At 37.9% G+C, this 25,110-nt stretch overlaps 2 protein-coding genes and 2 long non-coding RNA genes across 20 annotated transcripts; 2 read left to right on the top strand and 2 right to left on the bottom strand.

Moving 5' to 3' along the window:
• Window positions 1-267: 267 nt before the first annotated feature.
• Window positions 268-3,966, bottom strand: LOC112182371. Its single transcript, XR_002929415.2, has 5 exons — window positions 3,716-3,966; window positions 3,040-3,103; window positions 1,390-1,469; window positions 767-839; window positions 268-613 (listed from the first exon to the last, which is right to left on the bottom strand). It is a non-coding gene; the product is annotated as an uncharacterized LOC112182371 (long non-coding RNA).
• A 204-nt stretch (window positions 3,967-4,170) lies between these two features.
• On the bottom strand, window positions 4,171-4,722 carry LOC112168480. Its single transcript, XM_024305604.1, has one exon. It carries the CDS (start codon window positions 4,720-4,722, stop codon window positions 4,171-4,173), a length of 552 nt encoding a protein of 183 aa, XP_024161372.1.
• A 3,393-nt stretch (window positions 4,723-8,115) lies between these two features.
• LOC112182319 lies at window positions 8,116-11,842 on the top strand. The gene is made up of 5 exons (XR_002929396.2): window positions 8,116-8,366; window positions 9,018-9,081; window positions 10,641-10,720; window positions 11,271-11,343; window positions 11,497-11,842. It is a non-coding gene; the product is annotated as an uncharacterized LOC112182319 (long non-coding RNA).
• Window positions 11,843-19,266: 7,424 nt separating this feature from the next.
• LOC112182323 (tRNA (cytosine(38)-C(5))-methyltransferase 2) lies at window positions 19,267-24,211 on the top strand. 17 transcript variants are annotated; one of them, XR_005802872.1, is made up of 13 exons: window positions 19,269-19,615; window positions 19,807-19,852; window positions 20,046-20,168; window positions 20,343-20,442; window positions 20,864-20,962; window positions 21,128-21,512; window positions 21,664-21,727; window positions 22,003-22,062; window positions 22,385-22,478; window positions 22,557-22,675; window positions 22,766-23,042; window positions 23,351-23,662; window positions 23,813-24,211. XR_005802872.1 is itself a non-coding variant. In XM_040510172.1 (13 exons), the coding sequence occupies exons 8-13, from the start codon at window positions 21,683-21,685 to the stop codon at window positions 23,437-23,439; spliced, it is 684 nt and encodes a 227-aa protein (XP_040366106.1). In that variant the 5' UTR covers window positions 19,269-19,450; window positions 19,515-19,615; window positions 19,807-19,852; window positions 20,046-20,168; window positions 20,343-20,442; window positions 20,864-20,962; window positions 21,128-21,512; window positions 21,664-21,682; the 3' UTR covers window positions 23,440-24,211. The 17 variants fall into 17 exon arrangements, 15 of the variants coding, with proteins under 15 accessions (XP_040366106.1, XP_040366109.1, XP_040366114.1 ...); XM_040510172.1 differs by having other exon boundaries at window positions 19,269-19,450; window positions 19,515-19,615; window positions 23,351-24,211; XM_040510175.1 differs by having other exon boundaries at window positions 19,269-19,450; window positions 19,528-19,615; window positions 23,351-24,211.
• Window positions 24,212-25,110: the final 899 nt, after the last annotated feature.

The raw sequence follows: 25,110 nt of genomic DNA on the forward strand, positions 1-25,110 counted from the left end.
GCTAGGCGACGGCAAAATTGCCGTTGTCGTTGGTGGCGTCGCCATTGCTATTTGCGACGGCAATTACGCCGTCGCATGAATTTTAACAACGGTATTTACGCCGTCGCATGATTTTTGGCGACGGCATAATGGCGACGCCATCAACAATTTTGCCGTCGCCAAAGGTCATTGGCGACAGCAACATTGCCGTCGCAAAAGTGCATATTATTGATTAAAAAAAACCTGGCATGCAAATTTGCATACCAGGTTTTCTATTTTGAGCAAAAGAAGCCATATAAATCATAATTTCATATGTTTTTTTTCACATTATTTCTATACATTTCATACAACTTCACCAATCTTGAAAATACAAAAACATTCAAAAATTAAAATACATAATGCTGACGCTCGGTAGGCTCAGTATCATGACCTACATAATCTGAGTTATTGAGGTGATTGAAAAGCTTCTTTGCCTTGATGAGCCATATTCAATTGCTAACTCATAAACCTTGGACGTTGCAGCAGCCGATACTTGATAGGACTCATTGTTTTGACAAATCCCCTTGTTTTAACAAAACGTTGCAGCAGACTTATTAATGCTGTAACCGCCGCAATGATTGATAGCCAAACTCATCTATAGAATTATCACAGAAAACAACAATGAAGTATCAAGAGACATTATTTCAGCCTTATTTCTCATTAGTGGCTTTAAGCAAAGAACAGAACAGGTCACAACCCAGTAAAGATAACCATGGGAAGAAACTGAGAGATTGAAGATTTGCTTTACCTTGACTTGGGAGTTTGGATTTTCTTTACAAAGCAGCAGAGAAAGGAAGTTGTGGCAACCAGTGGAGCAAAACCTGCAAGCAAAATCAATGACAACCCAACATGAAAAACAGCATAATCAATATATTTGCTCATTGTGAGAGCACAAAATGATTCAAAGCCAACTTTTGTGAATATCAATGAAATTAGAAAAGCGAGCATTTCATAGTGTCAGGCATTTTTGCTTGTGCACAATGCAATCTACTGGAAAATGAGCAGAAATATAAATATGGATGGCAAAGATAAAATGAGTCACCGTTTTTGTAACAAACTTATAGGTAACTAATTTGATTGACCTAAAGTAAATGAAATGAGTTAGATTTACCAAATGTAACCCACAATCATAATTGAAAATTAGACACAAACCTAAATTTCATAATCGATGAAAATGTAATCCTGGCTCGGATTTTGCAAAGCTACTACTGAAATAAATTTATTTCAATTTATTTCACATAATCAGTGAAATACTTTGTGTAGGCGAGTCAGAACAAATCAGTGAAATCACTGGGATATTAGATATGTCAATTTATTTCACATGTAGAAGTACCAACAGTAAACTTACTAACCGAAAAAATAAACACTTACTATCATTGGGTTCTCTCTACTCTGCTAAAATTCTTTTTTTTTTCTTCAAAGTCTCCAAAGAATTATAAAGTTAGTGTCACCTGACAGATGCAAAGAAAAACATCAGCAACGAAGCTAGAGCATAGAAAAGAAGTAGGGTAATCGTTTAGAGAAACTTATGGTAAAAGCTATGATAATTTATAACAGTCATCCAACTGGTTCTTAAAAGACTAATAAACAATTTTCAGGGATAATGCTACCCAGCTACCGGCACAGAAAAACCCAAAGATGAAAAAGCTTTGCTTATCAACATAAAAAAAGACAAAGTAACCAAAACTTGACCAATAACCAAAATCAATGTTAACGTCTTGGCTGAAGATTTCAAATCAAAACTAAAAGTAGCCAAAGGAACAAAGCAAAGGCAGAGAGACAACCATAGAATCAAACCTAAAAACCATCAAATTCCATATAAAGAAACAAAATTTAAATTTACTTTTCTACCAATTATACACCAATGATTGATAAAGAAACTGATGAGGCATGTTCATTGGTTAAACTGGCACTAACTTTGGAAGTAAGTTGCCCTTTCACATCTCTGCTCGTCCTACGTAGGTTAACTTTAAAGAATTAGAAAGAATTGCATTATTACACTAGAGGTTAACTTTTATTAATCATAGAAACATAATAGTTTGAGGAAACTCACTAAGGGAGACATGAGTGGAATGAATGATGGAAAGTTTGGAGAAAGTTTGGAAGTTCAAATTTTTTGCTGTTTGGTTAATATCCTGATTATCTATTTGCACCATAATCCACTTTGTTGTCCCAGTCAAGGACTCAACCAAAGATAATACTGATGGTTAGCCTTTGACTCCAGAATCTAGTTTATATATTTTAGGAAATTTTTATTCTAATTAAGAACTCAGAAACCAATTAACTTAGAACTACATGAACTTAATGTTGGATGGTGATAGGTGGCTTACTCAAATCAACTTCTATGTTCTGACATTAATGGTTCATCTAATGAGTTCATCTATTATTAACTGCATAAATTAATGTTGGGTCCGTGCAAACCCACAGGTTTGACATAATGTTCCAAAATTTAGACTTAAAAAACCCAACCATGGCACATAAATAGGTATTATTCCCTTATCATTCAGACCATAAAGAAAACCCTTCAAGAGGTTTTAAGCACCTGCTTTTGTTATTTTTGTGTTCTCCTGCAGAATAAAACTGCCAGCAGATCAATTCTAAAGCAAGAGATATGGTATAGCCTAGTTGGATTTGTTAACTCATTCCAAGAGAAACAGAACTTTTGTTTGCTTTTGTAGTGCGAAATACAAACATTATCCTCTTTATTGTTAACAGGTATACAAAGAATCATAATGTGACTATAAGCTGTTTTATTATATCAGTGGAAGTATTGGAAAATACTGATAAATCAATTTCCAAACCTTACAGCTGAGTTTCCCAATTTCTTTATGGCAACTGATTGAAGAGAAAACAAATAGTAAACAAAGTTACAAAGTAGTATTTCAGGAATTCCATTTCGTGATATAAGGATGCAGACTCTAGTAATATATATGTAATGTCATCAAACTGATTCAGTTATTATTCAATGGCATATAAATTTAAGTACAAACCAAATGAAGTAATATTGAATGTTTTAATTACCTGGTTGAAGCTCAAGCTTCAATCCAATTTGAAACTGCGGTTGGCAAATTGATACACAACAATTCTGAACATGTGAAAAGAACTTATCAATTAAACCACAAATCGACAATAACGAAATATATGTAGCTTTAGTGTATCTCAGAAAAACAAAGCAAGGATTCAAACGTGATTGAGAACAGATGTTACAAATGTAATACAAATAGAAATCTGATATAAGAAGCAAACAATGATTGGAAAGAGCCATAATCCGAAGAGTGGATAATGATTGTCAACAACTGTGAAACTACTTGCAGTTTTATAGGTTCAAATCTTTCCAATTAATCAGTCAGATTTCAAAGTGGAAAAGAAACAAAATTTGTGAAAGATAAAAACCCATATCAATTCGAACTCAACAACAACAAAAAACCCAATCAAAAGGCAAAGTAGATGAAAAGTAACAAAAACGATAGAAGAGAAAAAGTTTGAAACCTTGAATCTTCACCCATACGAAACAAACTAAAAGCACAGATTAATGATGCGGTAAAACTAATTGAATACTGTAACAATCCAGCAAAAAAAGAGTTAAAAGACTTGAATCACATTACAGGGGAAATTGAGAAACCAAGAACTGGGTTTCAGATTTCAGATTTTCAACCAGATCTGAGATTTGAGAGAGAGAGAGAGAACAAGTCACTACCGGCCAGATTGGGTTCGAGGAGAGGGTCGGACCGGAATCAGATTCGAGGATAGATTGAGAGAAGATTGATGTGTCTTCGGGCCACTGTGCCCATGCCGTTGACCATCATTTGCGGAGGAGATTGGGGGAGAGTGAGTCTGAGAGTCGGAGAGAGAGGGATGAGATTCTGAGAGTCTGAGAGATTGAGGGAGTCCGAAGTTTCTGAACCCAAAAACCTAAAAACCAAGTTTAATTTTGGCACCTATATCCACCCATACGTCAAAAAAAAAAAAGATGGCATGTATTACCGTAGCCAAAATTAAATAAATTTGGCGACGGAAAGAATATGCCGTAGTCATTGAGGGCATATTTATGCGACGGCGACACCATGCCGTGGCAAATAATTTTTCTCTTTGCGACGCCACATTTGCCGTAGCAAATTTTAGATCAATGGCGACGGCATTCTCATGCCGACGCTAACTGGTGAAGCCAAATGAATTCTTTTTTGTAGTGCAAGGAGCTAACATGGGAGAACAAAGAAGGTCTAGCAGAATTTGAGAATCCACCTCTAACCAAACATAATTCCAATCTCTCACCCAAGCAAGCTCAATTGCCTTAATAACCGCCATTACCACTGCTGCAACTGAGCTAGGAATATCAAGAGAAGAAGAGAAGGCTCCAATAAAACACCGTTGATCATTCCTGAAAACACCACCATAGCCTCCCACACCTAAACCTCTTCTCCAAGCCCCATCAGTGTTAACCTTAACCCATCCAGAAGGAGGAGGGCGCCAAATAACCTCAAAAACTGTAGGAGCATTGCGAGGATTACAACTAGCCCCAAAACACTTCAACACACGAAGATTAAGAATTGAGTTATGCATTACTCCAGTAACAAGGCAACTAGAAGCTTGAATATGCCCAACAATCATCCCAAACACATTAGTTGCATGAACCACTACACCATCAAATCTGACCTTGTTTCTAGAATTCCATATGAACCATAGAGCAGTAGTAAAAGCCACCATTCATAACTCCTTTAGTTGAGCACTACATCTAGCATGAAGACCACAATTGTAGACATTCCCAAGTTTTCGAACAAACTCCTTCAAAGCATTTTGTGTAGAGTCATTGCCAATGCCCTTTACATTCCAATATAGGATCCTCATTGGGAAATTTCTTTAGAACGACGAAGGTATGCCTCTCGACTTGCAGACCTGGCAGCTTGACGTTGAGACCTCCTCTGAGCTTTAGACAAAACTTGAGTAAACTCTTGTTCTTCCTAGCAGCTTAACTTTCAACTCTTGATATAACTATTTTTTGAAACATAACTCAAATAGAATAACTAAAACAAAGTTAAATATAACTTTTGGTAAAATGACTAGCCTGTTGTAGAGAAACTGAAATTTAGAGGAATTTGTTGTGTATTCTCATTGATAATAGGGGCTCTTTATATAGAGGATTACAATGCATAGAATCTCAATCATACAAGGAAAGTAATCTCAATCATACAAGGAAAGTAATCATACATTGAATAGGAATCTAGATCCTTCTAATTTAACCATATTACCACTAGGTCAAGTAACCTAGAGTTTGGGCCAAACACAAATTAGGGTTTACTTGAACACTCCCCCTTGTGTTGCCCAAATGCGGTGCTTCTCTCGTTGCCTCGTTAAAAACCTTGCCGAGTAACAAAAACCCAGTGGGACAAAAATGACCTCGGTCGAAGGGGAAAAAGAGCACAACACACCCTTCACATTTCGAGGTGAACATGTAGACATCTCCCCCTGATGTCTGCATCTCCCCCTGATGACTACGATCATGAGAGTTCAGATAATTTCCGCAAGCCAATTCTTGCCACATGTTTCTCGAACGTGGATTTGGGCAATGACTTAGTAAACAAGTCTGCCACATTATCCTCAGATCGAACCTAGTTCACTTTGGAATTTGAGGAGAGTCTGTTGTTGCTGATTATGCTTGGTGTTATCGCTTTTGATGTAGCCTTACTTCATTTGTTCAAAACCAACAACATTATCCTAAATGCTCGTAGGCTCATCTTGTGGTAGACTTCAAACCACAATTATTTGAACATGCGTGATTATGGATCCAATCCATAAACATTCAAGAACCACTTCATGAAGAGCAATAATCTCTACATGGTTCGAAGATATAGCGACTACGGTCTGTTCTATAGACCTCTAAGATATCACGGTCTTCTCCCATGGTGAACACTTAACCAGTTTGGGAGTGACCTTTGTGTGAGTCAGAGAGGTACCCAGCATCAGCAAAACCTTCCAAAACACTTATATCATTTTGGGATGGGGATAGAGAACGCAGGCCAGCGTTGGCGGCGTATCTGGTGTGTGATGGGTCTGAATCCACCTTCTCTCTGTAGGGATAGAACAAGTCCATATCAATCGTACATCTCAAGTACTGAAAGATATCTTTTACACCAATTAAAATGGCGTCGTGTTGGCGTAAAGCTATACCTTAGCTAACAAGTTCACTGCAAACGAGATATCCGGTCCTGTGCATTGAGCTAAGTACAGTAATGCGCCTATTGTACTTGAGTAAGGCACTTCTGCCTCTAGCACATCTTCGTCATCATCCTTCAGACAAATAGGATCCTTTTTAGGCTCAAGATTATGGACGATCATGGGGGTGCTTGAAGGTCTGACCTTGTCAAAATGCCTAAGCATCTATCAACATCATGCTCAAGTTCCAAACTGAGACATAATCGTGTTCTCCCATAATCCTTCATCTCAAATCGGATTTCAAGTGTTCAGCGGTTTCCCTTAACTCTTTAAGGGTTTCTAATGAAGATCATGTCCAACATGAACCGTGATAGAATCTGAAACTTGTTATGGAAACACGTGGGCATATCCATTCCCAATCAAGTAGTCATCTTAGTGAGCGTTTCAACCTTATTATAAACACGCTCCGTGGTTAGAGCCACTTGACTTGGGTAAATGAAGTTCACCATGACCCTTTATGTACATTCCGTATCTAGATCCCCATAAAGATACGTATTGACCACATTTGTTAGCTGCATTTTCAGTTATTCGGAAACTACCAAACTGATAGGGCAGTGGAGTGCAATGACATCCATTACGAGAGAATATGTCTCATCGTAGTCAATTCCATGGCGTTTTGCGAGAAGCCTTGTGCCATAAAGCGAGATTGCCATCTTTTTTTCTCATTACGCTTTCTAACGAAAACCCATTAGTCAATAGGTTTTATGTCAGGAGGTGTTGGCATTACTGGCTCAGAAAACCTTCCTCTTCATTAGAGAATCCATCTTAACCTGGATCTCTTCTTTCCATTTAGGCCGGATTTTGAGCTTGATGATCAAAGGATTGGAATGTGCTAAAGTGTCATTCGAACCTACGGGCATCCCACGCATCCTAGCTGGGGCCATGGCCTGTAACGCCAGAGTGCCACTCTCTTTGGCGTTGGCGCCATGCCTACCTCCGTATAGGGTGGCACTACATCCTCTAGTAGGGACGTCCCTCCTTGCAGGCTTGTTTGCAGCATATTTGTGTGATCTCGTCACTTTAATAGGGATCGAGATGAGACATAGTGGGGACAGGCCACGACAATTCTTGTCGTTCCTGCTGAACCTTCGTGTTCTTATCTCCCCCTAATAACGGGAAGACTGTTTCATCAAAGTGACAACCCGCAAATCTAGCAGTAATGAGATCGCCTTGTAAGGGCATTAAGTGGCGGACAATTGTTGGAGTCTCAAATCCAACGTAGTTGCCCATTCATATGTAAGGACCCATCATAGAATGCTGTGGCAGCACAATTGGCACATAAATGGCTCACTCAAATATGCGTCAGTACGATACTTGTACCCAGTCACTAGCTGTAACGTAGAGGTACATTGAGTGGCGGTGGGTTGTAGACGAATTAGCATAGCTGCATGTGATATTACATCACCCCAAGCGGATATAAGGAGATTGGTGTGCATTACCAATGTCCAAACTATCATCGTAGTTATTTCCGCAAGACCATTTGGGTGTGTACATGGGAATATGATGTCCAATATCAGTCCCATTGCAATATCCATCGAAAGTCTTTCGATGTAAACTCTCTAGCATAGTCAAATCCAATTGACTGAATAGGATGATCTGGGGAGTGAGCCCGTTGTCATATGATATGTGCTAGGAGTGTAGCATAACACTACAAAAAAGAATTCATTTGGCTTCACCAGTTAGCGTCGGCATGAGAATGCCGTCGCCATTGATCTAAAATTTGCTACGGCAAATGTGGCGTCGCAAAGAGAAAAATTATTTGCCACGGCATGGTGTCGCCGTCGCATAAATATGCCCTCAATGGCTACGGCATATTCTTTCCGTCGCCAAATTTCTTTAATTTTGGCTACAGTAATACATGCCATCTTTTTTTTTTTTGACGTATGGGTGGATATAGGTGCCAAAATTAAACTTGGTTTTTAGGTTTTTGGGTTCAGAAACTTCGGACTCCCTCAATCTCTCAGACTCTCAGAATCTCATCCCTCTCTCTCCGACTCTCAGACTCACTCTCCCCCAATCTCCTCCGCAAATGATGGTCAACGGCATGGGCACAGTGGCCCGAAGACACATCAATCTTCTCTCAATCTATCCTCGAATCTGATTCCGGTCCGACCCTCTCCTCGAACCCAATCTGGCCGGTAGTGACTTGTTCTCTCTCTCTCTCTCTCTCTCTCTCTCTCTCTCTCTCTCTCTCTCTCTCTCTCTCAGATCTCAGATCTGGTTGAAAATCTGAAATCTGAAACCCAGTTCTTGGTTTCTCAATTTCCCCTGTAATGTGATTCAAGTCTTTTAACTCTTTTTTTGCTGGATTGTTACAGTATTCAATTAGTTTTACCGCATCATTAATCTGTGCTTTTAGTTTGTTTCGTATGGGTGAAGATTCAAGGTTTCAAACTTTTTCTCTTCTATCGTTTTTGTTACTTTTCATCTACTTTGCCTTTTGATTGGGTTTTTGTTGTTGTTGATTTCGAATTGATATGGGTTTTTATCTTTCACAAATTTTGTTTCTTTTCCACTTTGAAATCTGACTGATTAATTGGAAATATTTGAACCTATAAAACTGCAAGTAGTTTCACAGTAGTTGACAATCATTATCCACTCTTCGGATTATGGCTCTTTCCAATCATTGTTTGCTTCTTATATCAGATTTCTATTTGTATTACATTTGTAACATCTGTTCTCAATCACGTTTGAATCTTTGCTTTGTTTTTCTGAGATACACTAAAGCTACATATATTTCGTTATTGTCGATTTGTGGTTTAATTGATAAGTTCTTTTCACATGTTCAGAATTGTTGTGTATCAATTTGCCAACCACAGTTTCAAATTGGATTGAAGCTTGAGCTTCAACCAGGTAATTAAAACGTTCAATATTACTTCATTTGGTTTGTACTTAAATTTATATGCCATTGAATAATAACTGAATCAGTTTGATGACATTACATATATATTACTAGAGTCTGCATCCTTATATCACGAAATGGAATTCCTGAAATACTACTTTGTAACTTTGTTTACTATTTGTTTTCTCTTCAATCAGTTGCGATAAAGAAATTGGGAAACTAAGCTGTAAGGTTTGGAAATTGATTTATCAGTATTTTCCAATACTTCCACTGATATAATAAAACAGCTTATAGTCACATTATGATTCTTTGTATACCTGTTAACAATAAAGAGGATAATGTTTGTATTTCGCACTACAAAAGCAAACAAAAGTTCTGTTTCTCTTGGAATGAGTTAACAAATCCAACTAGGCTATACCATATCTCTTGCTTTAGAATTGATCTGCTGGCAGTTTTATTCTGCAGGAGAACAAAAAAATAACAAAAGCAGGTGCTTAAAGCCTCTTGAAGGGTTTTCTTTATGGTCTGAATGATAAGGGAATAATACCTATTTATGTGCCATGGTTGGGTTTTTTAAGTCTAAATTTTGGAACATTATGTCAAACCTGTGGGTTTGCACGGACCCAACATTAATTTATGCAGTTAATAATAGATGAACTCATTAGATGAACCATTAATGTCAGAACATAGAAGTTGATTTGAGTAAGCCACCTATCACCATCCAACATTAAGTTCATGTAGTTCTAAGTTAATTGGTTTCTGAGTTCTTAATTAGAATAAAAATTTCCTAAAATATATAAACTAGATTCTGGAGTCAAAGGCTAACCATCAGTATTATCTTTGGTTGAGTCCTTGACTGGGACAACAAAGTGGATTATGGTGCAAATAGATAATCAGGATATTAACCAAACAGCAAAAAATTTGAACTTCCAAACTTTCCATCATTCATTCCACTCATGTCTCCCTTAGTGAGTTTCCTCAAACTATTATGTTTCTATGATTAATAAAAGTTAACCTCTAGTGTAATAATGCAATTCTTTCTAATTCTTTAAAGTTAACCTACGTAGGACGAGCAGAGATGCGAAAGGGCAACTTACTTCCAAAGTTAGTGCCAGTTTAACCAATGAACATGCCTCATCAGTTTCTTTATCAATCATTGGTGTATAATTGGTAGAAAAGTAAATTTAAATTTTGTTTCTTTATATGGAATTTGATGGTTTTTAGGTTTGATTCTATGGTTGTCTCTCTGCCTTTGCTTTGTTCCTTTGGCTACTTTTAGTTTTGATTTGAAATCTTCAGCCAAGACGTTAACATTGATTTTGGTTATTGGTCAAGTTTTGGTTACTTTGTCTTTTTTTATGTTGATAAGCAAAGCTTTTTCATCTTTGGGTTTTTCTGTGCCGGTAGCTGGGTAGCATTATCCCTGAAAATTGTTTATTAGTCTTTTAAGAACCAGTTGGATGACTGTTATAAATTATCATAGCTTTTACCATAAGTTTCTCTAAACGATTACCCTACTTCTTTTCTATGCTCTAGCTTCGTTGCTGATGTTTTTCTTTGCATCTGTCAGGTGACACTAACTTTATAATTCTTTGGAGACTTTGAAGAAAAAAAAAAGAATTTTAGCAGAGTAGAGAGAACCCAATGATAGTAAGTGTTTATTTTTTCGGTTAGTAAGTTTACTGATGGTACTTCTACATGTGAAATAAATTGACATATCTAATATCCCAGTGATTTCACTGATTTGTTCTGACTCGCCTACACAAAGTATTTCACTGATTATGTGAAATAAATTGAAATAAATTTATTTCAGTAGTAGCTTTGCAAAATCCGAGCCAGGATTACATTTTCATCGATTATGAAATTTAGGTTTGTGTCTAATTTTCAATTATGATTGTGGGTTACATTTGGTAAATCTAACTCATTTCATTTACTTTAGGTCAATCAAATTAGTTACCTATAAGTTTGTTACAAAAACGGTGACTCATTTTATCTTTGCCATCCATATTTATATTTCTGCTCATTTTCTAGTAGATTGCATTGTGCACAAGCAAAAATGCCTGACACTAGGAAATGCTCGCTTTTCTAATTTCATTGATATTCACAAAAGTTGGCTTTGAATCATTTTGTGCTCTCACAATGAGCAAATATATTGATTATGCTGTTTTTCATGTTGGGTTGTCATTGATTTTGCTTGCAGGTTTTGCTCCACTGGTTGCCACAACTTCCTTTCTCTGCTGCTTTGTAAAGAAAATCCAAACTCCCAAGTCAAGGTAAAGCAAATCTTCAATCTCTCAGTTTCTTCCCATGGTTATCTTTACTGGGTTGTGACCTGTTCTGTTCTTTGCTTAAAGCCACTAATGAGAAATAAGGCTGAAATAATGTCTCTTGATACTTCATTGTTGTTTTCTGTGATAATTCTATAGATGAGTTTGGCTATCAATCATTGCGGCGGTTACAGCATTAATAAGTCTGCTGCAACGTTTTGTTAAAACAAGGGGATTTGTCAAAACAATGAGTCCTATCAAGTATCGGCTGCTGCAACGTCCAAGGTTTATGAGTTAGCAATTGAATACGGCTCATCAAGGCAAAGAAGCTTTTCAATCACCTCAATAACTCAGATTATGTAGGTCATGATACTGAGCCTACCGAGCGTCAGCATTATGTATTTTAATTTTTGAATGTTTTTGTATTTTCAAGATTGGTGAAGTTGTATGAAATGTATAGAAATAATGTGAAAAAAAACATATGAAATTATGATTTATATGGCTTCTTTTGCTCAAAATAGAAAACCTGGCATGCAAATTTGCATGCCAGGTTTTTTTTAATCAATAATATGCACTTTTGCGACGGCAATGTTGCTGTCGCCAATGACCTTTGGCGACGGCAAAATTGTTGATAGCGTCGCCGTTATGCCGTCGCCAAAAATCATGCGACGGCGTAAATACCGTCGTTAAAATTCATGCGACGGCGTAATTGCCGTCGCAAATAGCAATGGCGACGCCACCAACGACAACGGCAATTTTGCCGTCGCCTAGCCGTCGCCGTTGGTCTTTTGCGACGGCAATTTGGCTTTTGGCGACGGCCTTGCGCCGTGGCCAATTGAATTTTTTTTTGTAGTGTAAGCAACATTTATAAGTGGACAATGGCACAACACGTGACCAGCGTGTTTGCGTGTCAACCAACATCATGAAATATTTAAGCGTCCGCAAGTTGGTTGAATTAATCCACAAAATCCCCATGGATTCTATGTAAGAACAGAATGAGTATATTCATTTCCTTTGCATAGGACGGTCTTAGTACAAATTTCCCTAAGGAACGGGCTTTGTAAAACTAGCGAGAGGCTTTAGAAGCAACCAATAAGTATTTTGGTTAGACCTGAGTGTCTGAAACGTTATTTGAAGCAAGTTTGTGATTGCATCATCACCTGGGGCGCCATCACCATGATGGACGGACTGCGCCAGCCCTAGGCTGGTGGTGGACGAAGGCGGTGCCCTAGGCAGATGCGTCGGTCACACTTAGTCCAGAAATCAACTTTTGATTCATGCTTTGTTTTGCTCGAAAAAGATGATGTCCATGTGAAGTCTTTAGTAGACAGATCATCAGATCATGACCAGGATGACCTATCCTGTGGTGACAAAGCCAATATGTGTCTAAATCCAAGAGATTTTCTCTCATAACTTTATTAGATTTAATAGCTCAAATAGTGACATAAAGTCCACTAGAGAGACACTTAAACTTCTCTAAGATACGCCTTTATTCGCAATCATTAGAGGTATTGCAAAGGAACTCATTTTCGTTCTCTACATGCATTTGCATTTTCGCATAGAATCCGTCGGCTATTCATAGGTGTGATTCGCCCTAGAAGTGTAGAGAGTTTATGTGACAGTAATTAAGGTGTCATTTGGCAAGTGGAACTTGGGCTATTCCATGTCCTTGAATTAATACTGATGGCCCAGCCATCGTAGTCACAAAAGTCATATGTTCATAATCAAAATGGAGTCATAAAGAACTCAAAATTTTATTCATAAGCTAACGGAGTTACATCATTGTCTCTTTGACTAAACAAAATTTAATCCAAAATAATAGCTAATGCAAAATAATGGTAGTTATCTAACTTCTTTTGGTAATTCCAAAATAAATGTGACCAGGTGAGTAGAGAGATGTCGGTGGAGCAAGGCTCGCTTAAGTACCACTAATCTCATAACCTTCCTAGACATCACACTTATTTTGAGTGAGCCTGCTTTGAAGAAAAGCTAAACCATTGGCATTTACTACAAAACCTATTACATCTCTTGGAAAAATAAAGACTTAAACAGAATTGGCGATCTATTGATCCCAGCCAGATTTGTAATCTTCAACCCTTCACTCTAGATCATCTTCTTGATCTTCTTGTTCCATATAGTGAGCTTCTCTTGCTTCACAATATGCTTTGTAGGCGGTGACAATTTCTTCACAAGCTCTATAAATGTGTGCCCAATGATCAGACACTTCACATTGAGAACATACATCTCTTTGTTCAAACTCCATTGATTGAAGCACTTTGAAAGCATCATTTAGATGGCTCTTAGTGTTGGTGGCGCCACCAACATGGCCAGAGGTGTTGCCTCCCTCTCTCTTTCCACTTTTACCTTTTCGGTTCCGTGTTCGTCTATTTTGGCAATTACCTCCCAAGTAGAGCGATTATATGAACCAGAATGTCCAAATGTATTCCTAAGATTAGGGTTTCGCTCTTGGCGCCCGCTCTTTGGGGCGCGACTATAATTGGATTCCGGAATATGCTCTGTTCCCACGGATCTCGAATTATAGTTCTTCACAAGGATGTTGTCATGCTTTTCAGCAATATTCATAGCTCCAATGAGCTCATGAAACCTTGTGATTCGTCTTGCAGTAACATCGATTTGATAGTTCTTAGCAACCATCAATGCAGAGACAGGGAAAGTAGAGAAAGTCTTCTCAATCAACATCGCATTTGTGATCTTTTTACCACAGAATTCCATTAAGTATTTAATGCGAAGTGCTTTCGAGTTGTAGTCAAGAACTGACTTGAAATCATAGAAGCGGAGGCTATGCCATCTCACTTCTAGGTCAGGAAGTAGGGAGTCACGGACGTTGCCAAATCTATCTTCGAGTGAGACTCACAGCCTTCTGGGGTCTTCTTCATTCATACACTCGTACTGGAGTGAATCATCCATATGATGAGTCATTAGGATGATGGCTTTCGCCTTATTTGCCTCTAAGGCTGTTCTATTTGCTTCCAAAGCTTGAGCTTGATCAACAGTTAGCACGTCCTGGCTAGGCTCGAGAATCGTATCGAAGATTTCATCGGCCTTGAGATGCTAGCGGATATCACGAACCCACCTGTGATATTCAAAGCCAGTTGTTCCCAATGGAGCAAAGTCCAATTTGTTCAGTTTACTCATTCTGAAAGAGAACAAGAAATTAGGGTTAGTTTCGGAGCGAAAAAGGCTACCATGAAAATAAATAAAATTTCTGAGAGTAGTCGCTTCCAAGAAATTAGGAATTTCCGAGCGTAGTCGTTTCCAAGAAATTCGATTCCAAGAGGGGTTGGATTGGATGAAACAATGATGTTTGCAATCGATCGTTTTATCTCAACAAACTCTAAGTTTGGAGAACTCTACAAGCTCCAAGTTTGGAGTGAGCACGAACCCCCACAATTCGGCTTAATTTGGTCTCCCCTATGATAAATAAAGGGTGGTAGAAGAAGGGAGGTTGCAAGTTCCCAAAAAAGAAGAGAAATTAAATTAAAAAACACTAAAAAAACTGGAACGTTTAGTAAAAAATACCTCGAAATAGGTCGCAGGAAAATTTGACCCGAAAAAGTCGCCGGAAAAGTTGCCGGTCGCCGGAGGTTGACCTATGGGTTGACCGGAGTTGGGCCAGCTGACTGAGGTTGGCCTGTTGCAGGAGGTGGGCCTGTTGCAGGAGGTGGGCCTGCTGATGTCAGCGGCCCAATGGGCTGCTCAGTCTCCTTTTTTTTTTTTTTTTTTCTTTCTTTCTCTTTTCTTCTCTCTGGGCCCACTTCTTTCTTTTCTTCTGGACGTGGCTTCCTCCTTCCTTTTCTTCTTCTGGGCCCGCCACTCTTTTCTTCTCTTTTTCTTCTTCAACTGACACGGGCTTCTCCCTTTTTTTCTTTTGTTTCTTTGCTGCCTTTGACTGCAGATGTTGAAACTTGCGCCCTCCTTCGTGAGCCGTGACCCCTCCCCCTTTTCTTTTACGTCTCTGACCGAGGGAGCTTTCTTCTTCTAGTGTTTTTTTTTCTTTTCGCTTGCAGGGGCTGGCCGGCTATGAATCGAGCCTAACAAGCACCTCTTTTTTTTTTTTCGAGGGTTTTGAGAATTTAGAGTTTCAGGGTTAGGGCTTCGTGCTGATAATGTGTTGTAGAGAAACTGAAATTGAGAGGAATTTGCTATGTATTCTCATTGCTAATAGGGGCCTCTTTATATAGAGGATTACAATGCATAGAATCTCAATCATACAAGGAAAGTAATCGTACATTGAATAGGAATCTAGATCCTTCTAATTTAACCCTATTACCACTAGGTCAAGTAACCTAGAGTTTGGGCCAAACACAAATTAGGGTTTACTTGAACATAGCCATATTTAACTATGAATCTTGAATAGTATAACCAATAGTTTCTTTGTCCTATTTTCTTTGCTCTTTATCCACTTGTACGTGAATTTATCATTTGATAAAAAATTAGAAATAACTAGTATTATTGGAGCAAAATTGTTAAACCTATAGCTATATTCCACTTTTCTATTATTTATGTAGGAAAGGAAATGACCTATACATTAGAAAAGTGACGAACATTTAAAAACTTACAAGTGGGGGCTCGTACATAATTATACCGATGCCTTTTGGATATAAAGCTAACACCTAATAATAAGATATTAAGTTTGGATAATATCAATGCAACGGTAGCCACATGCCACGTTTGTCGCTGTTAAACATGCATGATGTCAAATAGAGTCACTCTCCAATCATGCCGTTATGGACCTGATGTGGGTTCATTGAATTGACCATCAAATATATTTCAATTAGTTTGTTATTTGATTGGCCAAGTCTTCAATATGAGAACTTGTTTGTTAATTAATTTCACTTTATTGAAAGGATTTGGGTTCCTTAATTGATCACCAAATATATTTCAATTAATTTGTTATTTGATTGGCCAAATCTCAAATGAGAGAATTAATTTGTTAATTAATTTCACATGCATATCTAAGCTAGGTTGTATGTTAGTGGATGTGTTGGAGAGGAAAGATTAGGTGGCTCACACCTAATTATATCGTGGTCTTTGAATTAAAACCAAACATCCGCTAATAGATGATCGATTCAGTTGAGACATGGTTAAGTTGAGATGATATCGGTACGATGATTAACCACAGACCATGCTAATCATTGTTTTACAATTATAACTTAGAAAAAAAAAAATTTCATTGTTGAAGATGCTCTCAATTTAATGAAAACAACCCACACAATAATTGATTTCCTCAAAGGAGATGCATACGTCACTCTGTGACAAAATCACATTATTTGATCATTCAACAAAATAAATATGAAACCCAAAGTCCCCGATGAACAATATAAAAATAAAGAATACTCTCGAGACTTTCTTTCAAACCCGTACTTATGAGTCTCAAGTAACCTCAACTATTACCCCCATAAGACACAATAAAACCAGGCAGACAAACTAGAGGTCTAACTGATCGTAACCAATAATCTAGCCACAGGATTGGCTCCTGATAGCATGTCTTGGTCACATTCATGACCCTCGATCCTCAAACCTCAAGTCTTTGGATCCCAAGTATAAATACCAAAACATTAAGCAAGTTGCACTGGACCCAAAATGTTACCAAATATAAACTAAAAGATTCTCCGTAATTGATCACTCTCTGTGACCCCCGGTACAAAGACCAAACATTTAAATAAGTAGCCCAAGACCTAGCTAAAAATGTTCCACAAATCTCAACACTTTTCAAAACAATAGAAAATCAACACTTTCCACAATATATTGTTTCTCGAAAAGCCACACCCCAACACTACTAGAATTATGCCATTAGACATCACCACTATTAAATCGGTCGGAATTGCACGCGATGTAAAAAATACATGCTAACATCAGTTTGTGAAAAATCGATTTCTATTGTGATTATAAACATCGGTCGTTAAATTAACTGATGTGTAAAGTCTTGTTCAAAAATTTTGAAAAAACGCGGAGGGACTAAGTTTGAAACTTTTGAGAAACGCGGGGACTAAAAATTTCATTCCCCCCACACTTGTTATTTTTTCACTCGAACCCTAACTCTCACTTTGACTACGATTGACACCAGCACCTCCTTCGACGCTCTCTGACCTGAGCTCATTCTCTCTCACTCTTGCCTCCTTCCTCTCATGCTCTATTTCCATGGCTACTGTCTCTCCCTCATTAACCACCTCCGTCCCCTCACCAGCAAGGTTTTAAATATCTGCGATATATCCGATATCTCCCCCGATGTCTCCTTTTTTCGACGGACCGATATATTTAGGGGGGTAAATATCTTATCTTTCACCGTTTCTGCGAAATTTCTCCGACATCGTCAAATATCCCCGATATATTAGATATTTACGATATATCCCCGATAAAGTGAAGAAATATCTGTAAAATTTGAGGTAAAAATATGGCTGTTTTTTTTTTTTTTTTTTTTGAGGTTAATACAGATTGTATGCTTTAGAGATGCAAAGGAATCATTTGGGTCAAGCATAGCAAGAAATACAAGAGAAACCAGAAAAACAGGTTTGTGGTATATGTATACATTAAAACACACACACACACACACATATAATTTCTTTAATAGAAAATGTTGATCTACTATAGCAGTAACTCATTGTAGTAGCTTTACAGCGGATTGGTGGGCACAACGGGGGTATTCTGCACCAAACATGCAGAAAATTGCAATGCGTATTTTGGCACAAACGGCTTCTTCTTCTGCGTGTGAGAGAAATTCGAGTACATTTGCTATTATTCATACCAAGCAAAGGAACCGTTTGGCATATCAGAAGTTGGAAAAGCTTGTATACTGCTACTACAACATGAAGTTGCGGCTGCGAGATAAACAGGCAAAGAATAATGTGGTCAATGAAAACAACTATATAGATCTACTTCATGTTGCAAGCGAGCCGCTTGATAATGGCATTGATCCACTTCATGATTGGATTATGCCGGCACACCTCGATGATGAAGCTGGAAGACCTCTTCCACAAGTTGTAGAAACTGCAACTAATGCTGGAATCAACGTAGAGAGAGTCTTATCTGAAAAAGTTGTTAAAAACCCAGAAGATAATTCAGATAGTGATGATGCGTGGGGTGGTACAGCAACTCCAGATAGTTCTGATGATGGTGGAGAGGGTGGAAGCGGAACAGGTGGTGGAGGTGAAAGACATGACTATGGAGAATCTTCTGTGGATGGAGGATTCCAATTTACATGTGAAGGTAATTTTGATCATACCACCCAAGATGAAGACCACGGAGTGAGAACAGCTGGCCATGGTGCTCAAGAGAAGACCCGATATGGGAGGAGGACAAGAGGTGCAACTGATGATCAAAGTACCCCATCTGATGTTTCTTCAATTGCCTTAAGTTTTGACTCAATCAGTTTAAGCACAGAGCGCAGTGGGATCTCAAATGAATCTCATGAAGGCAACAATCAATTTGGTTATGATGCTTATGGATATAATCAATATGGAGAAGTATATGATCAGTCATCTAATTGGGTTCATCCTTATTATCCCCTTATAGGAGAAACAGTCGGCAGCTCTAAAGAGATCTATAACTATCATGTTCCTCACTACAATTCGCACTATATGGGTCATATGTCTTGGTCTGATTATTGCATTTTCGTAGTCCAGCGAGCGGCTTTTCAACCGCCTAGAGTCTCTTTTTGGATGTAGATGAAGTTGACATTCATATGTATTTATATGTAGTTCTAAATTTCTAATAAATTTACTTTTTTCAAAAACGACATTTTCTTACCCTGTATCCCCGATATTTCCGACATCTCCCTTTTTCAAAGTACCGATATATACAACAATACCGATATTTAAAACCTTGCTCACCAGCGCCATCGCCTCTGCGGGCAAGCTCTCTCCGGCCGCAAGCTGGTGCTTCTCGTCCAACAGAAGGTGGAGTGGCGGGAGAGGAAACGCGCCCGACTCAGGAAGCGACGGGAATCAGGATCCGACGGTGAAACCGAGTCGAGGTCCGAGAAGAAGAGAATCAGAAGAAAGAGAGGAAAATGGAGAGAGAAGAAGACGACCCAGTGAGCGAGGTTCTCAGAGATCGATTCAGCTCTCCACCATCTCTATCGCTGATGCCGAAGGTACTAAAATCTTCACACTCATTAATTCGACGGCTTTTGATTTCGTTTCTGGTTTTTTTCTCAGTTTTCAATTATAGTTCTCCAAGCAGCGAAGAGAAGGGGCATGGAGATATCAGAACCCGTGGTGGCTTGCATTTCCGACTTGACCTTCAAATTAATTTACTGGTATTTTATTTAAAGCTTTGCTGGTTTGCTTTAAAATTGAGAATCGGAAGTAATTTTGTGATTAATTTTTACAGTTCTTATGGCGCATAGCACTGAAGTTTTTCATTGTATTGACTTGGTGGAATGGGTATCTTGAATTCGATTCGATATCTTGAATTCTTGCTGTGTTTGATAGTGTGAATTTCTCTCAGGTAGTTGCTGGGGTTTCTTTGGGCACCCAAAATATAATGGTGCAAGGTAAGTTTTTGAAAGTTGCTATCTTAATATATACATTATGACCTGTGTGTGTGTGTCCTGTGTGTCCTCTGTGTAAATACATTAATATATTTACTTTGTTTCTGTGTGTTTACTTTGTTTTTGTTTTGTATAACTTTAATCACTTCATCATAGGATACAGAGATATGGTTTTGATTTTGCCATGACTCTGCAGGTTTGCTGCTTGTATAATATTCGTGGGACTGATGTTGATTACGGTCCAGTTGTTCATGCCTTTGCGATAGTTACTCTGAACTCAGCTTTCGTCTATGTAGACAAAAGGAAGGTTGAATCTGAGGTCAGTTGACTCATATGTATCTATTTTTATCATCTTCTCAGGCAATATTCATATGGTGGTGAATACTGGTTTTCAGTTTGAACTTATCAAGACTCTGGTAATAATAGATGAATTTACTATTGGCCCTCACAAATTATGTATGTGATTACTGAAACCACGGAACATGATTTCTAGAATGCACAAAACAGGTCGCCCTGTACTTGTTGGCACAACTAGTGTTGAGCAGAGTGATTCATTGTCTGAGCATTTGCAAGAAGTTGGCATTCCCCATGAGGTGTGGTCTCATTTATCCTTTTGGTTTAAGTTGATTACTGGGGGAGTTTGAAATGGAATTAAATAATTTAATGAAAACTGTGTGAATTTAATTATTTACTTGTACTTTTATCTCGAAATTGTGGCACAAAGCGGTCGTCTAGGGGCAGTATACTTTGACAATTTTATTGAGTGACAAGGTTTTCATTCACAAACTGTAAAACTGTAGTATCTTGACAATTCTAATGATTATAAAATGCAACTATTCTTTTAAATTAGTTTGGTGATGAACCTAGAATTTGATTTAATATTAGATTCACTCTGATTTCTTGCAAGTGGTCTTCTTGTTGTATCATTCCTTATTCAAGATTCACTGCTTTTTCCTTTGATGAGCATGTGAACTGTCTGGATTTTTGACATTTATTTTACTGAATATTCTACAGGTTCACAACTAGAGCAGGAGAGAGACCTGGAGGGTGCAGCAGCTAAACATAAGAGAAAGCAGGCTTCATCAAACTTTGAACAGACCTCTAGTATAGATGGTATGGTTTATGTTTTTTGTTCGGTTGGATCATGTCCTTGATTTTTCTTTAAATGGCATATTAGAGGTCCGTAATATCTAATGGTTTTAAGTTTGTAAATAATAGTTTTGGGTATGAACTGGTATAATTCAAATGTGTATGTGTATTTTCTCGACTTTCCTATAGGTTCAAATGTTGACCATGAGAGAGACCTGGAAGATGCAAAGGATAGATCCCCCCAAACACTTTGTATTTTTTTTCGCTTTCTCTAAAACTTTCAAACCCTAGTTAATAACATTTGACTTTAGCAGACCTCCTTCTCCAAGCTGACCCTCGTCGAGTCCCCGACCTCCTTCTCCAACCTGACGTGCTCCAAGTCCCCCACTTCATTCTCCGATCTAAGCCGACTGGAGCTGCCTCTGACCTGTCTCTCCCTCATTAACCGCCTATGTCCCCTCACAGGCGTCATCGCCTTTGCCGGCAAGCTCTCTCCGGCCGCAAGCCGGTGCTTCTCACCCAACAGGTCCAATTGGCCTCCACACTTTGTTCTTTGTTTCTGGGTTTGCATATTGTGGGTTCTTCCTGCTCCCTCTCTGTCTCTTTCGATTTTTATTTAAAGTCTCTGAAAGATTCTGTTCAAGATCTAAGAATTCACTTGTTTGTGATTGTCAGTGACACTGATATTGTTCTTTGTTTGATTTGAATTGACTGGGTTTACTTAGGTCTCTTTGCTTTGGAGAAATGGAGGACACGATGCCCATTTGCAAGACTGATACTCTAACTCCGGTGAGTGCCTATATTTTCGAAGCTTATTTTGATTTGGATCTAGGTTTTGAATGTACGGTTGTGTTCAGATTAGTTGGAATTTGATGTATATATAGAAGTTCACTACTGTTTTGTTAGCCTTAACACTGGGAAGGCTTTTGTTTTGATCGATTAAAGCTTGTTTTTGATTCGTGTATTTGAATTTTTTTAGCAGAAAGTTGGTTTCCGGGGTTCTTCAGTGGAGTGGATTAGAAATACCTATTTTAATTTGATATCTTTTATTATTTATGTACCAGATCTGGAAGTCCATTGGACTACTGGAAAGCAACTTCGCATTGGACTACTGGAAATCAAAACTATAAATTTTGTTATGTTTCTCCACATTGGACTTGGTGCATTCATTCCTTCAGATGATCCATTACTTGGGTTTCTGCCGTTTGTTTGGAAGTTTCGGTATTTGCCTTGTAACCTGCTTTAAAGTGGGCAGTTTGGAACTTTGGATTAGTGTCATTTGTAGAGGAGTTCATTGACCACATGTTGTCAAGCATCCGATGTGTGTTTTCTTAAGCTGCTTTTGTTTTTTGAATTATTGATGTTTGGCTTTTCAAGTACCGGGACACGGTTTATGTGAGACTTACTTGAGCTCATGTTGTACTGAATTTAAATAATTTTGTATAGGGTAACATTCAGATCCTTACTGCAGCTGGTCTCGATAGATATGGAGCGAATGTATGGCTTCTGTCTCCTCCTCGCCAACCCTATACTAGACAAGGTTAGTTTATATTTCTCTCCTATTTTGCAGATATGTAACATTAATTTGCAATGATTTTCACTAGCTACTTATGGTTAGGTCTCCAAAAGCAATCTGGTGATGCTCAGGCATTTTCATTTCTCCAGATTCTTGAGTTGATACCACACACCTCGCAACCTCCAATAATGTTATTTGTGGAAAATGTTGTTGGATTTGAGGTGTATTCTTGGAATTTGTAGCTTAATTTCTAGTAAGAGATTGATTTCTATTATTTAATTTAATTTCCTTTTTTTACCTCCTGAATGCAGACATCTGATACACATGGAAAAATGATAGAGATATTGAGAAGAAGTGATTTTGTTACACAGGAGTTCATATTGAGTCCCTTGCAGTTTGGTGTACCAATAGAAAGCTTTCTTGAATTCAAGAATTGCCGTGATCAACCGAACTTTGTTGACAACACCACTGTTTATACAGATACCATTGGAGTATTGGAGAAAGATGAAGAGAATGGGTGTTGTACTAGCACCTTGGATCAGTACTCTGTTCCCTCAAGCTTGATAGAGAGATGGGGAAGTGCCATGGGTATCCTTGTTTTACGTTTTATTTTTATCATTGATTTGAACATAGGAATTACATGAATATCTTAGGTCTGGAGTCCAGCCTAGGAACTTGAGTTTGAGAACTCACATGCATTATTAATAATGCACTGCTCATTCATTGAGGCAAGTTCCTATTTCTCTTACAAAAGGAAAGGTGAAAGAGAAAGTGTCATGTTCGTACTACAATATAAAATTAGCCTCCTTGACCTGCTCCTGCATCATTCTTTAGTACTTTGATTTTATTTTCTCTCTTAGAAAGTTCTCTGTCAAGGTATCCTTAATACTACTTAGATATTGTCTACCCGGATTCAAAGCGATGCTGTTGTTTTACAAAAAGTTATTATCGATATGTGAAGGGTACTGGCTCCCTTTTGGCATGAGAAAAGTCGGTTTTAGAGGTTAAAGCATCACAAACTCAGAGGGGCAGGGATACCACTGTTTATACAGATACCATTTGTTTGAAACTTCACTTCATTAGATTCAGTTTGTTGTTGGTTTTGAGTTTGGGTTTGTATGCTACATATTCACAATTCAAACAAACAGATTTGAAATTTTCATGCTTGCAACTAAGATGACCTATGTTTATGTAGGCACAAGTGGGAGGTGAGTGCACACATACATCAATAGTTTCCTCTTTGCAGATATGCTGTTGTGGTGAACAAGCAATAAAAAAAGGTTTCTTTAACTATTAGCGCATTTCATTATGACTTACATTGATATATGTTTGTTGTGTATATATATATATATTTGTAGTGGGCGGTAAAGACTCGGAAAGGATATACTCAACAACAACTTGACGAGGTGCGCATGGAGGTGGCCGACTACTTGCAGACCTTGTTGTAGATTCTGACTAGGATGGGGATTTTGAGTAAGGCTAGATTGCTATTTTGGTTCACTTTGACTACTTACAGACCTTGTTGTAGATTCTGACTAGGATGAGGATTTTGAGTCAGGCTACATAGCTTTTGGTTCACTTTTTTTGTAGTAGATGAAGTGAATGCAGCAATTATGAACAAAATTGCTGTATATAGGCATTGTTAGGCTAGCCTTGTAGTAGGTTAATTGGGGTTTTGTTTTGCCTATTTTGTGAACTGTGAATGATGATGATTTTGGACAAAATACCCCAATATATATTGAAATCACTTTGGTCAACTGTGGATATTGCAATATTGTATAGCAGCAGCTACATATTTTGTGGACATCAATCCTCTTATTTCAAACTGATGTCTATGTATAAAGTTTAAATCAGTTATAGCTATAAGAACTGATGTCCAGTAAGAGAGATACATCAGTTCTAAAATCAAAATCGATGTCCCATTAACCACAGGAAATCGAATTATTATGTTGGAATCGATGTGCCATAAGCTACTGCACATCGTCTTTTAGAAAAAGATCGATGTCCAATATAAGTATTGCCATCGATGAGGACAAGAAAACCGATGTTATGAAAATATATGGACATCGTTTTTTATAGTGATTCGATATATTACATAGCATTAAACATCGTTCTTTTACTGGAACCGATGTAGTATAAGATGATTAACATCGTTTTTTCCCTAGAATCTGATGTTAATGTAAGTAAATAAATCGGTTCATATAATATTCAATTGTGTATATTGAATTAGGAATGGTAGAATATGAGCCAAATTACACGTCTAAATCATGAACAACAAGAAACGTTCATGGTGACTGATGTGTGAAGCAATATCAGTCATCGTTTTTAAGTAAATAACGATGTTAAAATGTATAGTTGGGCTGTAGGATCTATATTTCTATAAGCATTAAAGGCAAAAATATGAGGGTTTAACAATATATAAACATACAAATTTGTCTGAATTTAAACGTATTTACATCGATTTATAATGAAGAACCGATGTATATAATTATACCAGACATCGGCTAAAAACCGATGTCTGCATTTTCCGGATCTTTCTCATCAGGCACTAAGACATCGGTCGGAATTCTTTTTCTCATCGGTTTTTGGCCGATGTCTGAGGCCATAATTCTAGTAGTGCAAAACAATATAATGAACACACCCACAAATATTGCTT

Source organism: Rosa chinensis, chromosome 1 (assembly GCF_002994745.2).
Source record: "Rosa chinensis cultivar Old Blush chromosome 1, RchiOBHm-V2, whole genome shotgun sequence".
Taxonomy (NCBI): domain Eukaryota; kingdom Viridiplantae; phylum Streptophyta; class Magnoliopsida; order Rosales; family Rosaceae; genus Rosa; species Rosa chinensis.

Bases quoted from the DNA above. Each gene is read 5' to 3' on its own strand.
- LOC112182323 (XM_040510157.1), top strand. From the start codon at position 21,683: ATGGAGGACACGATGCCCATTTGCAAGACTGATACTCTAACTCCG. The intron at 22,063-22,384 runs CTATAAATTTTG...AATTTTGTATAG, and splicing joins TGGACTACTGGAAATCAAAA to GGTAACATTCAGATCCTTAC. The intron at 22,479-22,556 runs GTTAGTTTATAT...ACTTATGGTTAG, and splicing joins CCAACCCTATACTAGACAAG to GTCTCCAAAAGCAATCTGGT.
- LOC112168480 (XM_024305604.1), bottom strand. From the start codon at position 4,722: ATGGTGGCTTTTACTACTGCTCTATGGTTCATATGGAATTCTAGAAAC.